General features: G+C 38.7%; 1 protein-coding gene across 1 annotated transcript in view; it reads left to right on the top strand.

Moving 5' to 3' along the window:
- LOC115416035 (poly(rC)-binding protein 2-like) overlaps positions 1–23,714 on the top strand; it is a 243,395-nt gene that overhangs the window by 167,773 nt on the left and 51,908 nt on the right. Inside the window, exons 7-9 of the mRNA XM_030129736.1 lie at positions 3,854–3,985; positions 8,641–8,769; positions 20,040–20,114. Coding sequence (XP_029985596.1) covers positions 3,854–3,985; positions 8,641–8,769; positions 20,040–20,114 — 336 coding nt within the window. The remainder of the gene's footprint in view (positions 1–3,853; positions 3,986–8,640; positions 8,770–20,039; positions 20,115–23,714) is intronic.

The raw sequence follows: 23,714 nt of genomic DNA, 5'->3' as shown, positions 1-23,714 counted from the left end.
TAAAAATATTGATATAGTACTTTTTAATATCGATAAAGTATCATGAAATGAAATATCGCGATATATTGCAGAACCGATATTTTCTTACAGCCCTAGTTAGTTATGGATGATGTTGTGCCGAATTCCACTCCCTGTCGAAAACTGCTCCCTCTTCCTAAATTAGCCACGAAGAGGACAATGTGCACCAAATTCACTTTAGTTCATTTTCACAGTAAATTTTTTCTCTCTTTTGACTGTAGAGTATGAAATTAATTGTGAATTATTCATCCTCTGAACACCATCGTAGCTGTGTAGCAATTAAGTAATTATATTGTAAGATACTACAGTTATGTTTTTTATCTGTTTAATATTGAAGAATGTGCAAACTGTAAGGTATATAATGAAACTTTAAAACGTTAAATTTTGAGTAGAAAACACAAAATATAGAACGCTAAAAACAGATACTGCTGAAAACTACATCACCCTTGTTGTGCCGAATTCCGCTCCCTGCTGAAAACTGCATCACACAGCAGCTGCCGAAAACAGCCCCCCCCTTCCTAAATCAGCCATAAAGAGGACAAAGCACACCAAATTCACCCTGTCACACCAGAAGAGCTCCAAATGCGAGCTGCTAAAGTCAGTTCACTCCTGTAGCTTCACAAGCTAATTCTGATGGGGGGTGCAGTTTTCGGCAATATCTGCTGCTGAATTCTGCTCCCTGCTGAAAACTGCACCCCCAGCTGCAGGTGATGTAGTTTTCAGCAGTATCTGTTTATATTGTTTTATATTTAGTGTGTTGTGTATCTAAGATTTAACTTTAGGTAGTTCTGTATACCTTACAGTTTGCACATTCTTTAATATTAAACAGATAAAAAAAATACAACTGTAATATCTGTCAATATTATTCATGACTTAATTGCTCCACAGGTATGATGGTGGTCACAAGTTGAATAATAATAATAATAATAATAATAATAATAATAATAATAATAATAATAATAATAATGGATTGGATTTTATATAGCCCTTTTCTAGACACTCAAAGTGCTTTACATTATTGATCCATCATTCATTCGCTCTCACATTCTCCCTCTGGTGGTGGTAAACTGCATCTGTATCCACAGTTGCCCAGGGGCAGACTGACAGAAGCATGGCTGCCAATTCGCGCCTACGGCCCCTCCCACCACCACCACCAAACATTCATACACATTCATAAACCAGTGTGAGTGGCACTGGAGACAAGGAGGATGAAGTGTCTTGCCCAAGGACACAACGGACTGACTAGTATAGAGCGGGATTCAAACCACCAACCCTTTGATTATTGGACGACCCGCTCTACCACCTGAGCCACGGCTGCCCCACAATAGTTCACAGTTAATTTCATAGCCTACGTCAGAAAGGAGACAAAGTGGTGACAGGGTGAATTCGGTGCACACTGTCCTCTCCATGGCTGATTTAGGAAGGGGGGGGGGGGCAGTTTTCGGCAGGGAGCAGAATTCAGCACAACAGACGACACCCCCACGTATATAACTGCTGCACCCCCCACCCCGACAGAAAAACAAAAACGCCCCCTCTCTCTGTTTTTTTGACAAATCGCACCCTGGTTATAAATGAAATTAAAGTCCACACACTTACTAGTACTTTCAGTTTATTCCATTTGTGTAAACTCAACTGAACTGTTTTCTTCTTCTATGGTACTTATTTGGGTACTGAATTTGTCTCCAGTGCTGGGATTGTGTTTGTATTTTGTGTAGACATTATTTATAGAGTAGATTTGTCTGTACATTTAACCTCCTCAGACCCAGCTGTGGGTTTTCTGTCCACATTTGTGGACAAGAGTTTCACAACTTTATACAAAAAAAAAGAAAGAAAGAAAACTGTCCACAAAGGACATTCCATAAAAATTTTAAAAACTGCATCTGAAAAAACGGTTGTATCATGATGTTTCCAATATAGGCACTGATTTAATAAAAAAGCAAAAAAAAAACTGGTACTGCTGACATTTCCTGGGTCTGAGGAGGTTAAAAGTCCACCAAGGATGGCTGTCACAAGTGAACGGAGGCTGTAAATGTTTTGGTCTGAGCTACATCAGGGTTTCTGCGGGTCATCAAAAAGCATTAAAGGCATTAAATAGATTTTGTGAAAATGAAGGCCTTAAATTGCATTAAAAAGCATTAAATTCAATGTCCAGAGCCATTAAAAATTAAATACACTTGATGGAAAACAATTTATTTTGATTCTGTAACCATTAAATAATTTTGATCAGTGTAGTGTGATGATTGACAGGTGGAACCCTTTAACTGTCTATTGTTTATGGCCGGTATTCGAAGTCCCAACACCAGATGCTTGGAATGTGACGTGCGGTGAGTGTGTCCATGCTGTGGTGAAAGAGAGGAGGGAATATTACCAGATGTGGGAAAAACGGGAAAATGGAAGTTTGAGCAGAGGTGATTGCAGGAGGAACTACTGAGAACCTGGTTAAAGCCTGTGGACGGTAAATGTATAAATAAAACTATCTATAAAAGTGTATCTACAGTTGGGGTGTAAGAAAATCTTGGTTCTTTAATATATCGCAATATTTCATTTCACAATATTGTATCGATATTAAAAAGTACTGTATCGATATTTGTAGGTATTTATTCAAATTCAGTTTTGTTGTTTTTCTTTTTTTGTTTCTATTTTATTTATTCTTAGTTCACACTCTTTTATTCAATAATGTTGGTTCCTTTGCTGGGATTGAACTCAAATCCTGTTCTGATGTTAGTTGTGAACTAATAGAATCTTAACATTTGAACAGGATCTGAAACTGGAATGTCTGTAAAACAGAATTTCAGTTTGAACACAGTTTGAACATTTTGTGATATAACATTAGATCTTGTTCTGATCAAATAAAAATGTGTTTAGTATTTGTGCAGATTTCTGCTGGAATTCAATTCTTAAAGGAAATAATCATTTAAAAAAAGAAACAAACAAAAAATTGCCTTTTTAACAGTATCATGATATGTCGTATGGTGATCCTAGTATTGTGATTTGTATCGTATCACCACATTCTTTCCCATACACAGCCCTAATCTGCAGTTGGACATGGGCATTAAATGTGTTTAAAGTGGCACTAAAAAGAGCAATAAATTAGATTTACTGATACCTGCAGGAATCCTGTACATACTTTTCCCTTTGCCCCCTTTATAAATAGACACTAACAAAATAAATTAACCCATAGAAGGTAAATAGAGAATGCAAACTACTGTAACATAGGAATGATTAAATTAAAAAAAAGGAGAATAAAGGATCAATAGTAGATACTCCGCAGATTTTAGGAGAAGCAGCATTTATACTGCACTTAAATCTAGATTTCCCACATTCATTCAACTCTTTAGTAGATTTTTACATTTACACTCCGTTTACTTTTCTTTGATAGAAAATACGGTATTTGGTTTAATTAACAGTAAAAATGGAATAGGTTGAGCTGAGGCTGTTCCTTAGCAACACAATTCAGCTGACAGCGTTTTCAGGTCAACTGTCCAATGTGGGATTTCAGAGAAGAAAATCAATTTACAAAAAAAAAGAAAAGAAAGATGTGTTCCTAAACTGTTATCAACTTTAGCATATTTTATATTTGGGTTCTTCTCTGAAACTGGGTTTATTTTAGTTTCTGTCACTGTTCCATCTGTTTAGACCCAATAATCAAAGGTAAATGTAAACAGATTTACCCCAGGATGGACCTAAGGATGACCTCAGACAAATGAGCCATCTCATAATTAATGAATTTAGAATCAACAGTATCAATGCCAATGGTACCATGTCCAGTAAACTTCCGCTCGCCCTCTCTCGCTCTCTCTCTCTCTCTCTCTCTCTCTCTCTCTCTCTCTCTCAGGACTTGACCGCCCTGGTGGCCAACGGTACCATGTCCAGTAAACCTCCGGTCACTCTTCGCTTGGTCATCCCTGCCAGTCAGTGTGGCTCCCTCATCGGAAAAGGCGGATCCAAAATCAAGGAGATCAGAGAGGTCAGTGTTGGAGCGTTTGCACACATACATCCCAGCTGACGTACCGTAGGAGCAGTGTTTAAGCGTTTGCATGGATCCCGGCTGCCGCCGCTGTAGGAGCATGAATACAGAGATGCCGTTACCTCCGACTGTGTCCAAAAACGCAGAAAAAACCCAAATCAAAAGCTTATTTTAAACTTCTAACAACCAAGGAGATGAAACCTTGAATATTTCAACAACCGCAGTCAAAAAAGGCTGAATGTTAATTAGATCTGACAGCCGTGGCTTATGTACTAGTTTCCATGGCAACACACTCAAACTAAGTCAAATACAATAAAAGTGTTTCTTAAGAATAAACTGCACATGACCTTAGAGCCTACGTCACTAATATTCCTGTTAAATGGATGAACCTGGACACAAGCCCTTCATGGTTTCCCTTCTTATGTTTCTGTCAATTACACACAACTATAGATTTGAACACTTATTAGGGACATTTTGTAATTAATTCTTTATATTATTATAATTATATAAATTATATACAGTATATTTTTTTAATGATCATATTGATAATATATTGTCTAGTACAGGGGTCGGCAACCTTAAACACTCAAAGAGCCACTTTTCCCAGAAAAGTAAACACTGAGAGCCACAAAACCCTTTTGACAACTGAAATGAACATAAGGCTGCATGTGTCGTTTTTTACCTTAATGCTATGTATAAAAAAACAGAACGTGCGCGCACTTGAAAACCCTCAGCCTCACTTATCAGGTGCCGTACTGCCCCCACTGGCCTGACTTATTAGTGCATGGCAAAGTTTTTGGACAGATGGACGGACAGATGGACGACCGACAGATGACAATACCTAAATAATAAAAATTTTAAAAAAAATACCCGTATGAGGTTCAGCACTGGACAGCGCTACGATTTCCTGTTCCTCTTGAACAGGTTCAGCACTGGACAGCGCTACAGTTTCCTGTGTGTTTTGAACAGGTTCAGCACTGGACAGCGCTACAGTTTCCTGTTCGTTTTGAACAGGTTCAGCACTGGACAGCGCTACAGTTTCCTGTGTGTTTTGAACAGGTTCAGCACTGGACAGCGCTACAGTTTCCTGTGTGTTTTGAACAGGTTCAGCACTGGACAGCGCTACAGTTTTCTGTGTGTTTTGAACAGGTTCAGCACTGGACAGCGCTACAGTTTCCTGTTCATTTTGAACAGGTTCAGCACTGGACAGCGCTACAGTTTCCTGTGTGTTTTGAACAGGTTCAGCACTGGACAGCGCTACAGTTTCCTGTTCGTTTTGAACAGGTTCAGCACTGGACAGCGCTACAGTTTCCTGTGTGTTTTGAACAGGTTCAGCACTGGACAGCGCTACAGTTTCCTGTTCGTTTTGAACAGGTTCAGCACTGGACAGTGCACAGACAGCTGTGGTCAGTTCAGTAGACACAATGCAGTAGAGCAAATATGTGCAGCCTGAACAGAAAAAAAATAGAGAAAAAAGTGTCTCTGTCTCCCAGGTAGGATCCGGCTCCTATCATTCACTTGACAGAGCCGGCTCTAACAGCTGCTACGTTCATGACAAACACATCACTAATCAGAATACAAGTTTAATCCTCACCCACTAACAAATGGAACTGACAGTTTAAGTCTTCTGCCATTATTTTATTGAGCAACAAAAAAATGAAACACGTTTTACTTTAACGTTTGAAGATCGCCAAAATTTTCAAATTTAGAATTACATTTAAAAAAAAGAACAAACTAAAATAAAATTCATTTAAATTAAATTAAGTATAATTATTCATGTTCCCAAAGCCACAGAGAGCCACAGCAGAAGGATGAAAGAGCCACATGTGGCTCCAGAGCCGCAGGTTGCAGACCCCTGGTGTAGTACATATACAAATGACTGTACTAATTATGTGTCTTAATAGAGGATCGATCGATCTATCTGTCTGTCTATCTATCTATCTATCTATCTATCTATCTATCTATCTATCTATCTATCTATCTATCTATCTATCTATCTATCTATCTATCTATCTATCTATCTATTTATCTGTCTAGAGCTATAAATGGGTGGTTCTCTGAAACTGGGTTTATTTCAGTTTCTGTCACTGTTCCATCTGTTTAGACTCAATAATCAAAGGTAAATGTAGACAGATTTACCCCAGGATGGACCTAATAATGACCTCAGAGAAATGATCCATCCCATAATTAATGAATTTATAATCAAATATTGGGTCCATAAATAGGACCCAAATATGGACATTAAATCTGCCTAGGTGTCAGTGCATTAGCTGTGTAAACATGTGTGTAAATGCTCTTCTATAGACTCTAAATACAGACACTGTGTTCAATGTGTGGATCCTAGTGGGTTTTCTAATCCACACATGTGGGTTTGGTTCAGTCTGAGTCTCATTCCAGGTTTGGGCTGGAACCCATCGTGTCCACTGGGGTTACATACAGAACCTGAACATTTAAACACTAAGAAATCGCAAATGATTTTGCAACAGTGGTCATTTTTTTAAACACTCTGCCTTGAATAATTAGATCAATTCCCAAAATGCACCAGTGAGAGAATAAAGAGATATTAAAAAAAAATAGTAGTGTGTAATTTTCGTGTCCTTTTGACCATGTCACGTGGATTTTTTTATTAAATATAATGTAAAATAAAATAAAAATGCGTTTTATCCGAAAAATAGTTTCTCTTTTATCTCAGTAAATATTTATTTTTTAAATAGACCCAAAGTTCTTCCAAACCTGCTTCAGAACATTCGTCTACATCTGGTTTGAATTTTTAACCCCTCTGTCCTGTTTTAGGACCAGTTTCACAAAAACACACATATATGTTTGTATATTTAGATCCTTATATATATTTATGTATTTTTCTTTTCTGTTGTATTGATAATTTTTTCCTGCTTATTTTTTATGTTTATTCTACTTAAATGGAGTGTCTGTAAAACCCAATATTTTCCACCTGGAATTAATACAGTGTTCTGATTCTGATTTCCTTCCATTTATATTGTTACCTGCAGTGGCCCAGAGGTGCAACAGCCCAAAATATTATCCATATAAGAAAAAAAAAAAAAAAAAAAAAAAAAGAGAACAGCCCAAAAATGTATCTACTCTAAGAAAAAAAAGAGAACAGCCCAAAAAATTATCCACCAGCACAAAAAATGATCCACTATAAGAAAAAAAAGAGAACAGTCCAAAAATTATCCACTATAAGAAAAAAAAGAGAACAGCCCAAAATATTATCCATATAAGAAAAAAAAGACAACAGTTCAAAAAATTATCCACTATAAGAAAAAAAAGAGAACAGCCCAAAAAATTATCCACCAGCACAAAAAATTATCCACTATAAGAATAAAAAGCCATCATCCCCCTTTTCAATTAAGGGAGCACTGTTTACTTAAAGGTCTCTTGCTTTAAGGTTAAGGCCACCACAAAAAATAAAAGCATAAGCTGAAAATTTTTAAGGTCTTCAGCTAATGTGGCTAATGCTAATGAAGTAACCCACCAGAAACGGAGGTCGGTAAGCTAAAAATAAAGTTATTTTAAAAATACATGGTGGATCATTTTTGGGGGCTAGTGATAATTTTTTGGTCTGTTCTCTTTTTTTTTTTCTTATAGTGGATAATTTTTTTGGTCTGTTCTCCTTTTTTTCCTCATAGTGGATAATTTGTAGGGCTGTTATCTTTTTTTTCTTATAGTGGATAATTTTTTGAGCTGTTCTGTTTTTTTTTTTTATAATGGATAATTTTTTGAGCTGTTCTGTTTTTTTTCTTATAGTGGATAATTTTTTGAGCTGTTCTCTTTTTTCTTACAGTGGATAATTTTTTGGGCTGTTCTCTTTTTTTTCTTATAGTGGATAATTTTTTGAGCTGTTGTCTTTTTTTTTCTTATAGTGGATAATTTGTAGGGCTGCTATCTTTTTTTTTCTAATATTGGATAATTTTTTGAGCTGTTCTCTTTTTTCCCTTATAGTGGATAATTTTTTGAGCTGTTCTCCTTTTTCCCTTATAGTGGATAATTTTTTGAGCTGTTCTCTTTTTTTTCTTATAGTGGATAATTTTTTGGGCTGTTCTCTATTTTTTCTTATAGTGGATAATTTTTTTGGGCTGTACTTTTTTCTTATAGTGGATAATTTTTTGGGCTGTTCTCTTTTTTTTCTTACAGTGGATAATTTTTTGGGCTGTTCTCTTTTTTTTCTTACAGTGGATAATTTTCTGGGCTGTTCTCTTTTTTTTCTTACAGTGGATATTTTTTTGGGCTGTACTTTTTTTTCTTACAGTGGATATTTTTTTGGGCTGTACTTTTTTTTTCTTACAGTGGATAATTTTTTGGGCTGTACTTTTTTTTCTTATAGTGGATAATTTTTTGAGCTGTTGCACCTCTGGGCCACTGTAGTTACCAAATGTGTGCCAGGAAAGTATTGAGTGAATACTGTGAATAAATAACAGGATGTACTTGTTATATTTGTGTGCTTTATTTTTTGTTCTTTTTTCATTTTGTCATTATGAGGTGTTCTGAATTAGAATTCTGAGGTTAAAATGAATTTAATCTATTTTGGAATAAAGCTGTAACACAAGAAAATGTTTAAATAAATCAATCAATCAATCAATCAATAAAAACACTAATGCACTGCATTCCTCTCCTGTTTGTTGAATTTTTCGCTGCAGACCACAGGTGCCCAGGTGCAGGTGGCAGGAGACCTGCTCCCCAACTCCACAGAGAGAGAAGTGACGATATCAGGGAGTCAGGACGCCATCATCCAGTGTGTGAAACTCATCTGCACTGTGATCCTGGAGGTACGTATGTGTGAAGAACACCAGAACTATGTGGATTCCACTCTGAACCAAAACACAAAGAACAGGCTCTGAAATGATCTCTGCATGGAACATTTTCCATTTGGAGGAAAAAAACAAGACTATTTGATTTGATTCTGGACTGAAAATATGAACTACTTCTCAGTTATCTTTCAATATGAAATGAATGTAATTTATATGTTTGTTGTTATTGAGAAAATTGGGTTGTGGTTGTCATTAATTTAGCATTAGAGCTGAAAACGAGTCCAATTTACCCCCCGGCTGTTTTTCAGTTGTGCATGACTCATTTGCACTGATTCTCACACCATTTCTATTTAAAGACTCTGGGTTTTTTTAGGCAGCGGCGTTTGTTTGTGTGTGATTGGAAAGATATTTCACATTATTTATGTCGATGTTGGATAAGAGTCATGAATTTATGGACCAAATAAAAAGCAGGGGTTTCAATCATTTTCAGAGTAGACGGTTATTTGTTAAAAGTAGGTGGCTCTTACCAGATGGCAGGGGTCCGTGGGGTCCAGGGGCAAAGCAGCAGTAAAATTACTGGTTGAATTCAGACCAAATTGGGTTTATAGATTACCAGTGACCCAGAATAGATGTGGATACATTTTGGTAAAAGTAGGTCAAAGTTCACATTTTTTAGGAATTTTTATTATTTTTTTTTTTTCTCATTTACTTATATTAGATTAGATTAGATTAGATTCAACTTTATTGTCATTACTCAGTATAAAATACAGGGTAACGAAATGCAGTTAGCATCCAATCAGAAGTGCAAAATAGCAGAACTGCAGTATAATACAGTTAAATATCATATGTACAGGTAAATAATATGTACAGATGAGTGCAGTTATGTACAACTAGTGCAAATAAGGTGGTTAAATTAAATATTGAATGTACAGTTGAATATACAGTTGAATAAATAGGATGTTCATTACAGAATATACACATATACATACATACATATATACACCTATGCATGCACACAAAGCTTAAGTGTGGATGTAAGCATATACATATATACACACACATGCAATATTGGCTGTGTGATATAGATTTAACAGTAAGGAATATTGATAAATGTGTACAGCTATGGAACCAGATGTGTAGTTATCAGTGCATCAGTGCGCCAATGGGTGAAATTTCAAATGTTTATAAAAACATACATTTTGTTTCAATTTACCTCAAACTTGTCACATATATAGAGGCAACTGATATGACATCAGCTCACGCATAGACATGATGACATCAGCTGGATCCATGACAAAATAAGATACAATATGTGCGAGGGGCGGGGCTTGTTGTGCCTGGAACCACTTATTTTGTCATGGATCCAGCTGATGTCATCATGTGTATGCATGTGCTGATGTCATATCAGTTGCCTCTATATATGTGACAAGTTTGAAGGAAATTAAAACAAAATGGATGTTGTATCCACATCTATTCTGGGTCACTGGTAATCTATAAACCCAGTTTGGTCTGGATTAAACCAATAGTTTTGCTGCTAAAGTGTAAACAAACAAACAAACAGGTGGTTCCAGGTACAACAAGCCCCGCCCCTCGCATGTATTGTATCTTATTTTGGCATCGATCCAGCTGATGTCATCATGTCTGTAGAGTCTTGTGTTTTAAAGGTAGAAAAGTTTAGCATTTTTTCCACAGTCATTAATTATGTGAGAAAACTAACCAAAAAAGTAACTTGTTTGCAGCAAAATTTTAAAGGATATCTAAAAAAAAAAAAAAAAAAAATCAAGTGGTTCCAGGCACAACAAGCCCCGCCCCTCACACATATTGTATCTTATTTTGTCATGGATCCAGCTGATGTCATCATGTCTATGCATGTGCTGATGTCATATCAGTTGTCTCTATATATGTGACAAGTTTGAGGGAAATTAAAACAAAATGTATGTTTTTATAGACATTTGAAATTTTGCCCATTATAAGTAAAAGGGAGGAAAAAAAGATATTAAAAATTAATTAAAAAAATGTAACTTTGACCTACTTTTACCAAAATATAATCACTTCTACTCATGGTCAGTGGCAATCTATAAACCCAATGTAGTGTGAATTCAACCAATAGTTTTGCTGCTACAGACATGTGAATTTTCACCCATCATAAGTAAATGGGGAAAAAAAGGGAAAAAAAAGATCTAAAAAAAAAAAAAAATCCTAAAAAATTTAAACTTTGACCTACTTTTCACAAAATGAAGTGAGATCTGTTCTGGGTCAGTGGTAATCTATGAACCAAATTTGGTATGAATTCCACCACTAGTTTTGCTGCTAAAGTGTAAACAAATAAACAAACCAAACCAAAAACAGTACCCCTTTCCTTCCCTTTTTGTGTGTGTGTGTGTGTGTGTGTGTGTGTGTGGGGGGGGGGGGGGCAGCTAACTGAACACCTATGGAGCCACATATTCCACATCGTCGTCCACCATCAGTACACTTGAATGTTTTTTTAATCCGTTTTTTCAGACTGGTACAATAAAAACCAAAGAACTCTGAAGTTGTTGTGGCACTTTGGAATTGTCCAACACCTTTACTCAGACAGTTTATGTTGTTTTTACCTCCGCCGGGAGCTATTGTGATTACTTTGCTTTATGTGTGTGTTTGTTTATTTGTTTGTTCATCTTTAGTGTAAAACTCTTCCACCCATCTTTCCCAGATCTTCCCCACAGATAGGCCTAGGCCCTGGGACCAACCCAGTCCATTTTGGTCCCAGTAGGACAAAGTTCAAGGTCACAGCAAGGTCACAACATCTACAGTTTTCCATTTGTCATCATTGAGACATTTTCAGAAATTCTAATCGACTCCGATTCTCCTCCAGTTGGATCCACCTGTAGCTTAGAACAATCTCTTGTATGTGGAACCAAATTGTCCACATCCACTGTGGAATGTGGACTCTGTGGACATTTACACTGAACACTGAAAATCCCATTTCCCACACATTTAAAATTAGAACTCAACTAATATTGATGTGAATTGAATCTAATTGGACAGACACATGACTGGGACCAGATTCAACTGTTTCTGTGTATGGAACAACCTGGAAACTGTTGGATTTAAACAGACAGAGTGGATCCACACATGCACAGAGTTCAGGGTGAAGGAGGAGCTCTGAGTTCTGAACACTGGTTCTCCTTTCATTTGCTCGTCGATGCCTGTATGGGTTGTTGTTATGACAACAGGAACAGCCACAGGATCTGCACTTCATATTAATAACTCCGAAATAAGTTCTGTGATCTGCCGCCATCTGTTGTAGGTAGACAATGATTCTGACAGATCACATCCACATCTGTTCTCCCAGGGATCCATCATTACGTGCCTGGCATCTATTTGAACTACGGCCGTTGTTGCATTTTCATTTAATCCAAGTTTCTCCACCATTATTTAAGAAACCTTTACGTTACAACGTTTACTGTAGGGGCAGCGATGGCAAATGTAGCAGAACAAACAGGAGCTTCATATCAGGTCTGATCCATCTGTTATGATCACACCCAGTGACAAGTGAGACGTTTTCTCTGATGCAACCGGGTGCTAATTTTAGATATGACACCAATGAGCAGAGCCGCAGAGGTGATTCTTTAAATATTTATAGTCGTTTCAAAAAAAAAAAAGAAAGAAAAAACATGGAAGTCTACCTGTGTGCGCTCTTAATTTAGACCACATCAGAGCTTTTTTTCTTTTTTTTTTAACGCGTCCACCTTTCCAATAATCTTCAACATTCTCACACGGACGTCTGTAATGTATGATTTTATTCTAATTAATCAGAAGCAGCAGTCATTAAGTTGAACTAAGTCTGGAGATTAGAAGCAGAAGCGGTGAAATCAAAGGCTGCGAGGGCTCATTGGTATTCTGAGCACCTTAATCTGGGGTGAGAAAAGGACGAGTAAAAGAAAGAAAGGAAATCAAAAACGCTGACCTGAGCCAAACTCATTCACTTTTAAGAGCTGCTGCAATAAAAAGGAGTTTACTCTGCTGAGGTGAACTTCTATCTGTGTTTGATCTGAAATAAAAGTCTTTTTGATCTGCGTTCACCCTCTGACGGACTGTTGTCTCCAAACCTTCCACACAATGCATGCTGGGATAGATAGGACACGCCCTGACCCTTGAAGAGATAAAGGTTCAAAAGAATCTCAAACCCTGTGCGCTAGTGTCATCTGTATTCAGGAAGCTTCAACTGTTCTGGTGTAAAACTTCACATTAGCGTGTTTATTTCATCATCAGTCACCAGCTGGAATAATTAGGATTTGACGTGGGGGAAAATGAGTATGGAGAGCCATTTGTTTCTTTATTCATCAGTCAAAAAGAATAGATTTGCAACCAAAAAAAAAAGATATTTGAGAGCAAAAGACAGTAAGTGGCAAAAAAAGATCATTTTGCTTATCAGCTAAAATGTCCTCAGGGGGTCAAATGAGTGTCCATGTTTGTCCAAAACAGTTGTCCTAAAGTCATAGAAGTGTGTGTAAATAATGCTAATCCATTTGTGCACAGACTACTGATATTCTTTGACAGTGGAAGCTCTATTTTCATAAATATTGGATTTGGAATAGCACGTGGATGTGAAAACTTTTGCTGGTGGACGGACGTGACAGTGGACGGACGTGACATTACCCATGATGCTCTGGTCAGTCCCAGTACTTTATTAGGAATAAACTTCTAGACTTCCTATTGCTAATTGTGCTCTTCTTCATAAATGTTGACGGATGTGACATGGTTGTTGTGGATCCCATCATACTGATGCTCTGCAGCCATGTCAGCGTTTACACTAATGATCCCTGTGCAAAAACTAGGAGCACTATTATTTATTGGATAGTTTAGCATCAGACTAAAGAGGAAAGAACAATCTAGAATTGTTCTTTGTGTCTAAAAATGCTTCTTATTGTAAAAGTGTTGATGTAAACAGTGCTGTGTGCCATTCTTCATGTATGTATTGGTGGAACAGAAGCAGGATGGATCAGCACCATACTCCAGATTGAACCTGTACAAATAAAACATGTGATATGGAGGAGAGAATCTGGGAAGAAAAACTGGGGAATCCAAAAGAAGAGAAGATTTGTTTTTCAGAGAAATTCAGTTCAAATAGAACTTGTCCATTTGTGACATGAAAATATAGCATTAATTGTGCTGAAATGGTTCATTTTTGAGCTGAAAACATAGTTCATATGAGCATCAACATGTTGAACAGAACTGAAATCCTGTCCATTTGAACAACTGTCATTTACTAATAGAAACTCTTCTCTTATCCATCAGCGTAGGCCCCGCCCATTAAGTGCAGTTAAATTCACAAGCAAAACTTGTGAAGTTGCAAAGAGGAGTGATTTTCAAGCAAAAGATTTTAAGTCACAAGCAAAGAGGACGGAGTTATAAGCAAAATGATCTGGTTTTTTGATGTCCACTTACTGTCTTTTGCTCTCAAATCTCTTTTTTTGGTTGCAAAGCTATTCTTTTTAATTGATGAATAAAGAAACAAATGTCTTTCCATAGGTGCGCTCTTTGGCCGCCGCCGCCGAACGCTTTAGCGAACAGCTCCGGTTCGCAGTTCGATGAAACGGCATCAGGAGTACTTCTGCGCAATAAAAGCATTCAGCACTCGGCATGAGAGGCAATGATCGGCCACAGTTCAACACATGAGTGATTCAGACAGACACCGATTCCAAATAAGACTGACTTTAATCTACCGAATATGAGTGACGAGGCTAAAGACGTTCATTTTGTCTTCTGTTTATGTAAATATAGTTTTTTTCTTTTGTTCAGACAAGGAATAGTTTTTAGTTTTTAGATGTTACCTGCTTGACAGTTTCCACTGTGACGCCAGTCTTCCTCAGAAGCGTCATCCGACGTGTTGTTGGCATGTCATTTATCAGCTGGTCGGCTCGACGGACCAATCAGAGCCCGTCGAGCCGACCGTGCCTCCTCCGCCTTGGGTGGTCTGTGGAGGACGGAATCCCAGGTGTGCAGAGTGTGTACACCCCCTCGTCCCGGTTGATGGTGTCACTCGCCCGCTTCCTGATCTCTATTGCCTCCTTGATCCAACGTTTGAATTTGTTCGTTTCGGATGTTCTGATTGTGCCCTTGTCCCAGTCCATGATATGGTTCTGTCTTCTGCAGTGGTCCGTGATGGCCGATTTTAAGTTCTCCTGTTCTGCTTTTTCCTTTTGAGTCCGTGTGAATCTCCCCGCTGTCTCCTTTTCGCATTCTTTTTGGTGTTCTTTTTTCCTTGTGTTGAATGATCGTCCCGTTTCCCCGATGTCTGTTTTGTTGCATGATGTGCACGGTATCTCGTATATGACATTACATTTCTGTTCCGGTGCTATTTTGTCCTTAGGGTGTTTGAGTAGTTGGCGGAGTTTCGTGTGTGGTTTGATGACAGTGTTGATGTGGTGTTTTTTCATGACCCTCTGTATTGGTTCTGTTATCCCCCGGATGTATGGTATGGTTAGGAAATCTTTGGGTTTATCATCGGTCTTTTTTGTGCGTTTTGTTTTGTTGTCCTTGCTCTTCTTGTCTTTGTTTTTGACTTGTTGTCTTCCTTTGTTGATGGTCCATTTGGGGTACTGACACAGTGTAAGTGTGTGTTGAATATGTTTTTCCTCCTCCTGTCTGTCGTGTTCATCTGTTATGATGGTGGCTCGTTCATATAGTGTTCTGACGACTGATAGTTCGTGTGCTGTGGGGTGTTCTGATGTCCAGAGGAGGTACTGGTGTACTGATGTCCAGAGGAGGTACTGGTGTTGTGATGTCCAGAGGAGGTACTGGTGTTCTGATGTCCAGAGGAGGTACTGGTGTACTGATGTCCAGAGGAGGTACTGGTGTTCTGATGTCCAGAGGAGGTACTGGTGTACTGATGTCCAGAGGAGGTACTGGTGTTCTGATGTCCAGAGGAGGTACTGGTGTACTGATGTCCAGAGGAGGTACTGGTGTTCTGATGTCCAGAGGAGGTACTGGTGTTCTGATGTCCAGAGGGAGGTACTGGTGTTCTGATGTCCAGAGGAGGTACTGGTGTACTGATGTCCAGAGGGAGGTACTGGTGTACTGATGTCCAGAGGAGGTACTGGTGTTCTGATGTCCAGAGGAGGTACTGGTGTACTGATGTCCAGAGGAGGTACTGGTGTACTGATGTCCAGAGGAGGTACTGGTGTTCTGATGTCCAGAGGAGGTACTGGTGTTCTGATGTCCAGAGGAGGTACTGGTGTTCTGATGTCCAGAGGAGGTACTGGTTGGTGTGTGTGGGTTTTCTGTAAACTGTAATTTTAATGCTGCCGTCTTCTCTGTGGTGGATGTTCATGTCCAGGAATGATATGGTCCGGTTTATTTCTTCTTCGTGGGTGAATTGTATATTGCCAGTTTTATCAATAGTGTTTAAGTGGTCTGTGAGTTCTTGTGTGTGTCCGGTTTCTATTTTTTCCAGAATGTCGTCTACAGTGATGGTTTGCAGTGGGTGGGTGCTGTGTGGATGGCTTTGGTTTCCAGGTCCTCCATGAAAAAACTGCTCATGATTGCAGATAGTGGGTCTCCCATAGCGAAGCCTTCTTTCTGTCTGTATATTATGTTTTTGAACTGAAAGTAGGTGGATTTGGCAACGAAATGTAGAAATGTGGATATGCTTTGTGCGTTTTTTGAGGGTCCGGTCTTGTTTTAAGCGTTCTTGTACGATGTGTAGTGTGAGGTCTACGGGGGTTTTGGTGAACAGGGATATGACATCGTGTGAAATGAGGATTTCGGTTTTTTTTCTACAGTTATATTGTTGAGTTCTCGAGCTAGTTGTTTTGAATTCTTACAGTGGTGTTGTGTTGTGCCTAGGAGGGGTTTGAGTATTTCTACTATGGCTTTGGAGAGATTGTATGTGACAGAACCGATGCTGTCTACTACTGGCCGTAGAGGGGGGTCCTTTTTATGGATTTTGGGGGTTCCGTATATCCGAGGGATGATGTTAGCTGTGGGTATGAGGTGGTCATATGCGTCCCGTGTTATTTTATTGTTTTCCAGTAGTGGTTTCAGTAGTGTTTTTAGTGTCCTTTTCTTTTCTTCTGTGGGGTCTTTTTTCAGTATTTCATGTGTTTCTGTCTGCTAACATTCTGTCCATCTGTTGTTCATATGTTGATATGTTGATATATATGGAGATTCACACGGACTCAAAAGGAAAAAGCAGAACAGGAGAACTTAAAATCGGCCATCACGGACCACTGCAGAAGACAGAACCATATCATGGACTGGGACAAGGGCACAATCAGAACATCCGAAACGAACAAATTCAAACGTTGGATCAAGGAGGCAATAGAGATCAGGAAGCGGGCAAGTGACGCCATCAACCGGGACGAGGGGGCGTACACCCTCTGCACACCTGGGATTCCCTCCTCCACAGACCACCCAAGGCGGAGGAGGCACGGTCGGCTCGACAGGCTCTGATTGGTCCGTCGAGCCGACCAGCTGATAAATGACACGTCAGCTACATGTCGGATGACACTTCTGAGGAAGACTGGCGTCACAGTGGAAACTGTCAAGCAGGTAACATCTAAAAACTAAAAACTATTCCTTGTCTGAACAAAAGAAAAAACTATATTTGAATATGAGTGACAATAAAAAGACAGATCCGGTTGTTGCTAATTGCAGGTTTTGCTCATGTGTCCCTGTTGCATCCAACACACAAGAAAACAGGAAATCAAATATGAGTGGACTGTAGGAGGAAATGAAACAACATGTGACATCATGTTGGAGAAGACTGGGAAGAAGAGCTGATGTTGTTCTGTAGAAACAGAAACAGACTGTTAAAGCTCCATTTATTTATTTATGACCCCCACCCCCCTGGAAGAGGAGGTAAGGGTATTGTTTTTGGTTTGGTTTGTTTGTTTGTTTACACTTTAGCAGCAAAACTACTGGTTGAATTCAGACCAAATTACCAGTGACCCAGAATAGATTTGGTTACATTTTGGAAAAAGTAGGTCAAAGTTCAAATTTTTAATGAATTTTTTAAAATCTTTTTTTCTCCCGTTTATTTTTTATAATAGGCAGAATTTCACATGTCTTTAGCAGCAAAACTATTGGTTGAATTCATACATAATTGGGTTTATAGATTACCAGTGACCCAGAATAGATGTGATTACATTTTGGAAATAGTTGGTCAAAGTTTAAATTTTTTTATGAATTTTTAAATCTTTTTTTTCCCCATTTACTTATAATGGGTGAAATTTCAAATGTTTATAAAAACATGCATTTTGTTTCAATTTACTTCAAACTTGGCACATATATAGAGGCAACTGATATGACATCAGCACATGCATAGACATGATGACATCAGCTGGAACGATGACAAAATAAGAAACAATACATGTGAGGGGTGAGGCTTGTTGTGCCTGGAACCACTTGTTCTGGTTCTGGTTATCTGGGTGATCTGAATTTGATATGTGCCCTTTTTAGAGAGATATTATATATCTTGTCATTAAAAAAATAATAATGCTGTTGTCCAAGCTTTTCTGCTCAGTTAACATTATAATTATGACCCATTTATCAGTGTTATTACAATAGAATGCATCTTTATTGTCACTGTCACAGGAGCAATGAACATCAGTTTAGCAGCAAAAACAAGTGGTGCAAAAAAAAGACTATAAAAATATGACACAAAATACTGAAAAATGTGGGCATGTGCAGAAAGATACAGGATCAAATATTAAATATGCTACTAAAGTACTACTAAAACTACTGATATGTACAAAAGCTAATTCTATACCACAGATGAGAAATATGCACAACAAATAAGGATATATACAGGTAATATATGAGATATATATATATATATATATATATATAAGCTACAATACGTGCGAGGGGCCTGGAACCACATGTTTTTTTATGTATTTCCGTATTTTTAAAGTGATTCTTATCCTGGTGTTGTGACTTCTGCAGCTAATTTTGTTCCTCTCATGTACAATGTACTTGTTTGGAACAGTAATAAAGTCTCCTTGAATCCCTGAATTTAGCAGGTTTTCTGCTAAAATATAAACATTAATGTTGAGAACTGGCCATAAATAAATAGTGTTTGTTTTACATATAAAACTGGACTGTCAACCATTTCCATAGAATACACTGGTTCTAATAGGAGCCTGTATTTTACATGTGTTATCTTTTTAAATACAAGGTTTAAAGGTTAGGAAAAGATCAAGAAAGATACAAGAAAAAAAAAAGACAGAAGAAAACCAAACTAATGTCATTTCTGTGTTTTCTGTCTGTTTCTTTGTGTCCCTGTTTGTCAGATTTCGTTTTGGTGAGTTGTGCTTCACCGCTGCAGGCGTTCACACTGGGTTTGTGTTGGCAGAGAATAAAAGCTGAAAAAAAAAAAAAAAACACGGTTAGATGTTTAAATTGGGAAAGTCCCCTTGGAGAAACACTGGAAGTAAATACCTCCACTCCCTCTGCTATTTAGTACCGTTCAAGGGAATGGGCACTAAGAATATTAACATTTATTCACTAGAAATTAGGGACATAACCGTTACCAGTATAACAATAAACCGCTGTAAAATCGCAGACAGTTAGTATTACTGTTTAAATTCTAATTCTCATGATAACTGTGTTTGATTACTGCACTTTTCAGGAGAAAACCCTATGTAAAGATCTGCTTTAATGTGAAAGATTTGAGCATAGTTTTAATTTATTACCATTTTAATTTTCTGTCCCTAATATTTGGAACCAATATTCACTTTTAAAGTCTTTGAAAAGGTTCGTTAAACATCTGTGTGTTATTTATGCAATAAATTATATACATTTTTCAAATCGGATTTTACATATTTTTTTTGTGTTTTTTGTCCTTTTGTGTTTTTATAGTAGGTTAAAGTGAAAATAATAATAGAGAGATGATACAGATGAAGTTGTGCTGAAAAAACAGATCCCAAACATGGGTATAGTAAACATTTGTTTATATAGTATATAAAGGCCAAATCAAAAGGACTGAAAAACGGACAAAATAGACTCAGACCACTAAGGGTTAATATTTGAATGTTTCTGACACAGAAGGGACAGTGGGACTGTTATTGTATTTATTTATTTAATGCAACTTGGTTAAATTATTTCAGTGTGTGTATCAGTACTTTTTGAACATTTTGAGCACAATTTCAACAATACCATGATAATAACGATAGCTGTGATAATTTTGGTCACAGTAACCGTGATATGAAATTTTCATATGGTTCCATCCCTACTAGTAATATGTTTTTTTTCTCGGTCTTTTCCCTTTTTCAATCCTGCTGTGTTGTGTTCTCTGTCTTTAGTCTCCGCCAAAGGGAGCCACTATTCCATATCGACCCAGTCCCGCACCAGGAACTGTGCTGCTGGCCGGAAACCAGGTAAGAGCATGAAGGATGAGGACAGCTCATTTAGGAATTCACCAGGAAATGAGCTCTTATCAGTGGACCGCCTCCACAAAAGGCCAAAACACACAATGTGCCAACGAACGTTAAAATTCCATAAAAAAAAGGTAACAAAGCTAATGACAGAGGCAGAAGGATGATGGATGAAGTACAGGGACTGGTTTAGGAGATGAAGGAGGGAAGGATGAAGACAGAGGAATGGGAAGGATGAAGACAGAGGAATGGGAAGGATGAAGACAGGAATGGGACACTTAAACAGATGGATGAGGCTGTGTGGACGAGGATTTATAGACAGGAGGGATCTGAAGGAGGGATGAAAGGGGGGAGGAGAAGGGAGATGAGCAGGAGGAAGGTACGGAGTGGAGGAAAGGATGGATGGATGGATGAAGAGGATAGAGACTGAATGGATGAATGATCTGATAAATAATTTATGGACAGAATTTGCTTTTGTTTGCACTTTGAGGTGTCGTAGATAATGTCCACTTGGTTCTCACCCCCCCATCACCACACACACACACACACACACACACACACACACACACACACACACACACACACACACACACACACACACACACACCATCCATTTTGATTGACAGCTCCTGTCACCATCCATCTAATACTAAATAAATGAGGCTTTTTCATGTTTATTCATCAGACACACGTGTGTGTACGGTTCCAACAGGAACAGTCTGAGTTTATGTGTGAGTTCACCACTTATAGTCTGGGGAAGATGCGGGGGGGGGTTAAACATGACAGATTCAGGGGGCCCAGCATTAGACACATGCATAGACCAGTGGGGGGGGTTCACTGTAAGATCTGTTGTGTAAGAGAGGCATAGAGGTCCGGAGTTGGACGTTGAAAACAAGTTAAGTTTTAGTTTCATTTTCACACTAGCACACACACCCCCCACCCCCCACCCCCCACCCCCCCCACCTACTCTGACAGATCACCAAGATACTGAATTTTATGAAAGAGTCTATAACGTTTACCTTTCATGGAGCCCAGGTTATTATCGTTAACGAAAACTAACGAAATGACCAAAACTAGAACTGAAAAAACATTTTCATTAACTGAAATTAAAAACTATAGTTAAAAGGAAAAAAAAAACATAACTAACTGAAACTGTATTGTGTGTTTACTAAACTAACTAAAACAGATAAAAATTCTGGATCAAATTCCCTTCGTTTTCGTCTTTGTCAATGTCAGATTGATGGTAAATGCATTTCTTTGTCTCTCTCAGTTTTCTGTGCTGTCTCCATACGACACTTTTTGCTCCGTCACTTGTGGTTTCCAGTCGTCTTCTGGTCCCCACTCTACCTGGAAACATGGAGACTAAAGCAGCAGAGTCCTGTCTGGGATTGATTTGAATAGGAGCACAGAGAAGAAGAGAAAAGATATTAAAAAAAAAAAATTAATACTAAGCATCTAGCAATCCTGCTCTAAAAAACTAATTGAAACTAACTGAATTAGAGAAAAAAAAACTTGATCAAACTAAACTATAATGAAAAATCCAAACTGTTAGAACCTTGCATGGGGCCCACAGTTGGTAGTGGCGCCCCTGCCAATAGTATCATCATCAATATCAGTATCATGGAGAATGGGTTAGGGTTGATTTTATTTACGGACCACACCTCCACGTACATACCCCCCCACCCAGTCCAACATATTGATAAGATAGTCCATTTCTGTAAGGTTCAGAATGATTATGCTTTCACGGGCCCCATAATTTGTACGGCGCCCCTGGTAGGGGTACAGACCTGAACCCAGAAGTTGCAGAAGACAGACACTCTGAAGTGACAAAGAAAGTGAAATTAAACCTACTGTGAGTCGTTGTATCACCAAAATGACATTAAAAATAGAGTTTGAAGGCTGAAACAGTCTGTTGTGTTGCTTTAGGACCAGTTCTTTATCTCAGTTTGAGTCTCAAACAGTCCAGTCCAACTTTATTTGTAAAGCACTTTAAAACAACTGCAGTGGACCAAAGTGCTGTACAGAAGAAAAATTAAAACCAAAATAGAAGAATAAAATACAGAATAGATTTAAAGACAGAAACTGTACAAAAAACAAAAAGTGCTATACAGAAGAATAAATAAAACCCAAATAAAAGAATAAAATACAAGAATAGATTAAAAAGCCATACAAGTAAAAACAACAAAAATAAATAAATAAATAGATAAATAAGAACAATAAACCACTACCAAATAAAAACAATAGAATAAAGATAGTATATTCAGACATCTCACATGGTTTCAAAGGCCAAGGAGAAAAAAATGGGTTTGAAGAATGGATTTAACACTAGAAAACCCACAGCCCAGCCATTTGAATGAAACAGACGGAGGAGGCATTTCTGATATGGAGAGGCAGAGGCAAAGGCACGCTGACCCCTGAACTGGTGCAAAGGCACGCTGACCCCTGAACTGGTGCAAAGGCACGCTGACCCCTGAACTGGTGCAAAGGCACGCTGACCCCTGAACTGGTGCAAAGGCACACTGACCCCTGAACTGGTGCAAAGGCACGCTGACCCCTGAACTGGTGCAAAGGCACGCTGACCCCTGAACTGGTGCAAAGGCACACTGACCCCTGAACTGGTGCAAAGGCACGCTGACCCCTGAACTGGTGCAAAGGCACGCTGACCCCTGAACTGGTGCAAAGGCACACTGACCCCTGAACTAATGCATAGTTTTTGGTCCACTCAGGAGCAGTTGGTCAGCTGACCCTAGAGAGTGGGGGGGTATATAAAGCTGCAGCAGCTCAGAGAGGTAGGGTGGGGCAAGACCATTTAGGGATTTAAAAGTAAATAAAAGAATTTTAAAACAAATCCTAAAATGTATGTGTAGCAAAGGCGGTAACCGGCTGAAGCACTGGTTGGACCATTCCACTGAACTGCTGAAAGGTCAAAGAAAGTCCTGCATGTTGAATTGACTTTCCCAGTAGGATTGAAAAAGTGGCTCTAGCTCTGCAGAGTTTCAGGGTTGGAAAGTGGGATGCTTAATTGGTTGTGTAAATCTGGCTGTGTTCACTCAGCCTCAGCGGTGCGTCCAGCCCAGCAGTTTGCAGGTTGTCACTCGGTCAGTTCGAGCTGTGGATGATTTTCCCTCAGAGAGCGGCACCAGCCAGATCTGTCTGTATTTGGTCACACATCACTGGGCCGGAACACAGACTGTTTGGAAGGGGGACTCGTGTGGACGTCTGCATAGACGTGTGGAGAGTTTGGTTATTTGTGGATGACGACCGTGCGGTTGGAAGACGTCTTCAGGCAGTTATTGGACTATGTACGATGTTTACTGTTCACTGACCTTTACACACTGGGGACGTGAGGAAGAATTGACACAAACATGCAAATACTGACCTGCAAATATCACCTCAGAAGTTTTCCAAGCAGCAGCAATGCTGATTTTTCACAGTTGTCCAATAAAAGCTGATTTTAGGAAGGGATGTCCCGATCCCATCTAAAGTACCGGCTGTCCAACTGGCATTTTTTAGAAGATCAGATCGGATTTAGTCATGGGATCGGGCCGATCCTGGCCCGGTTCTGGGGGTGGAGGTAAACAAACATCCTGCCCCCTCAAATGA

Source organism: Sphaeramia orbicularis, unplaced genomic scaffold (assembly GCF_902148855.1).
Source record: "Sphaeramia orbicularis unplaced genomic scaffold, fSphaOr1.1, whole genome shotgun sequence".
NCBI lineage: Eukaryota > Metazoa > Chordata > Actinopteri > Kurtiformes > Apogonidae > Sphaeramia > Sphaeramia orbicularis.
Note: the sequence above shows the minus strand (reverse complement) of the source record. Positions and strands in the feature narration are given on the sequence as shown.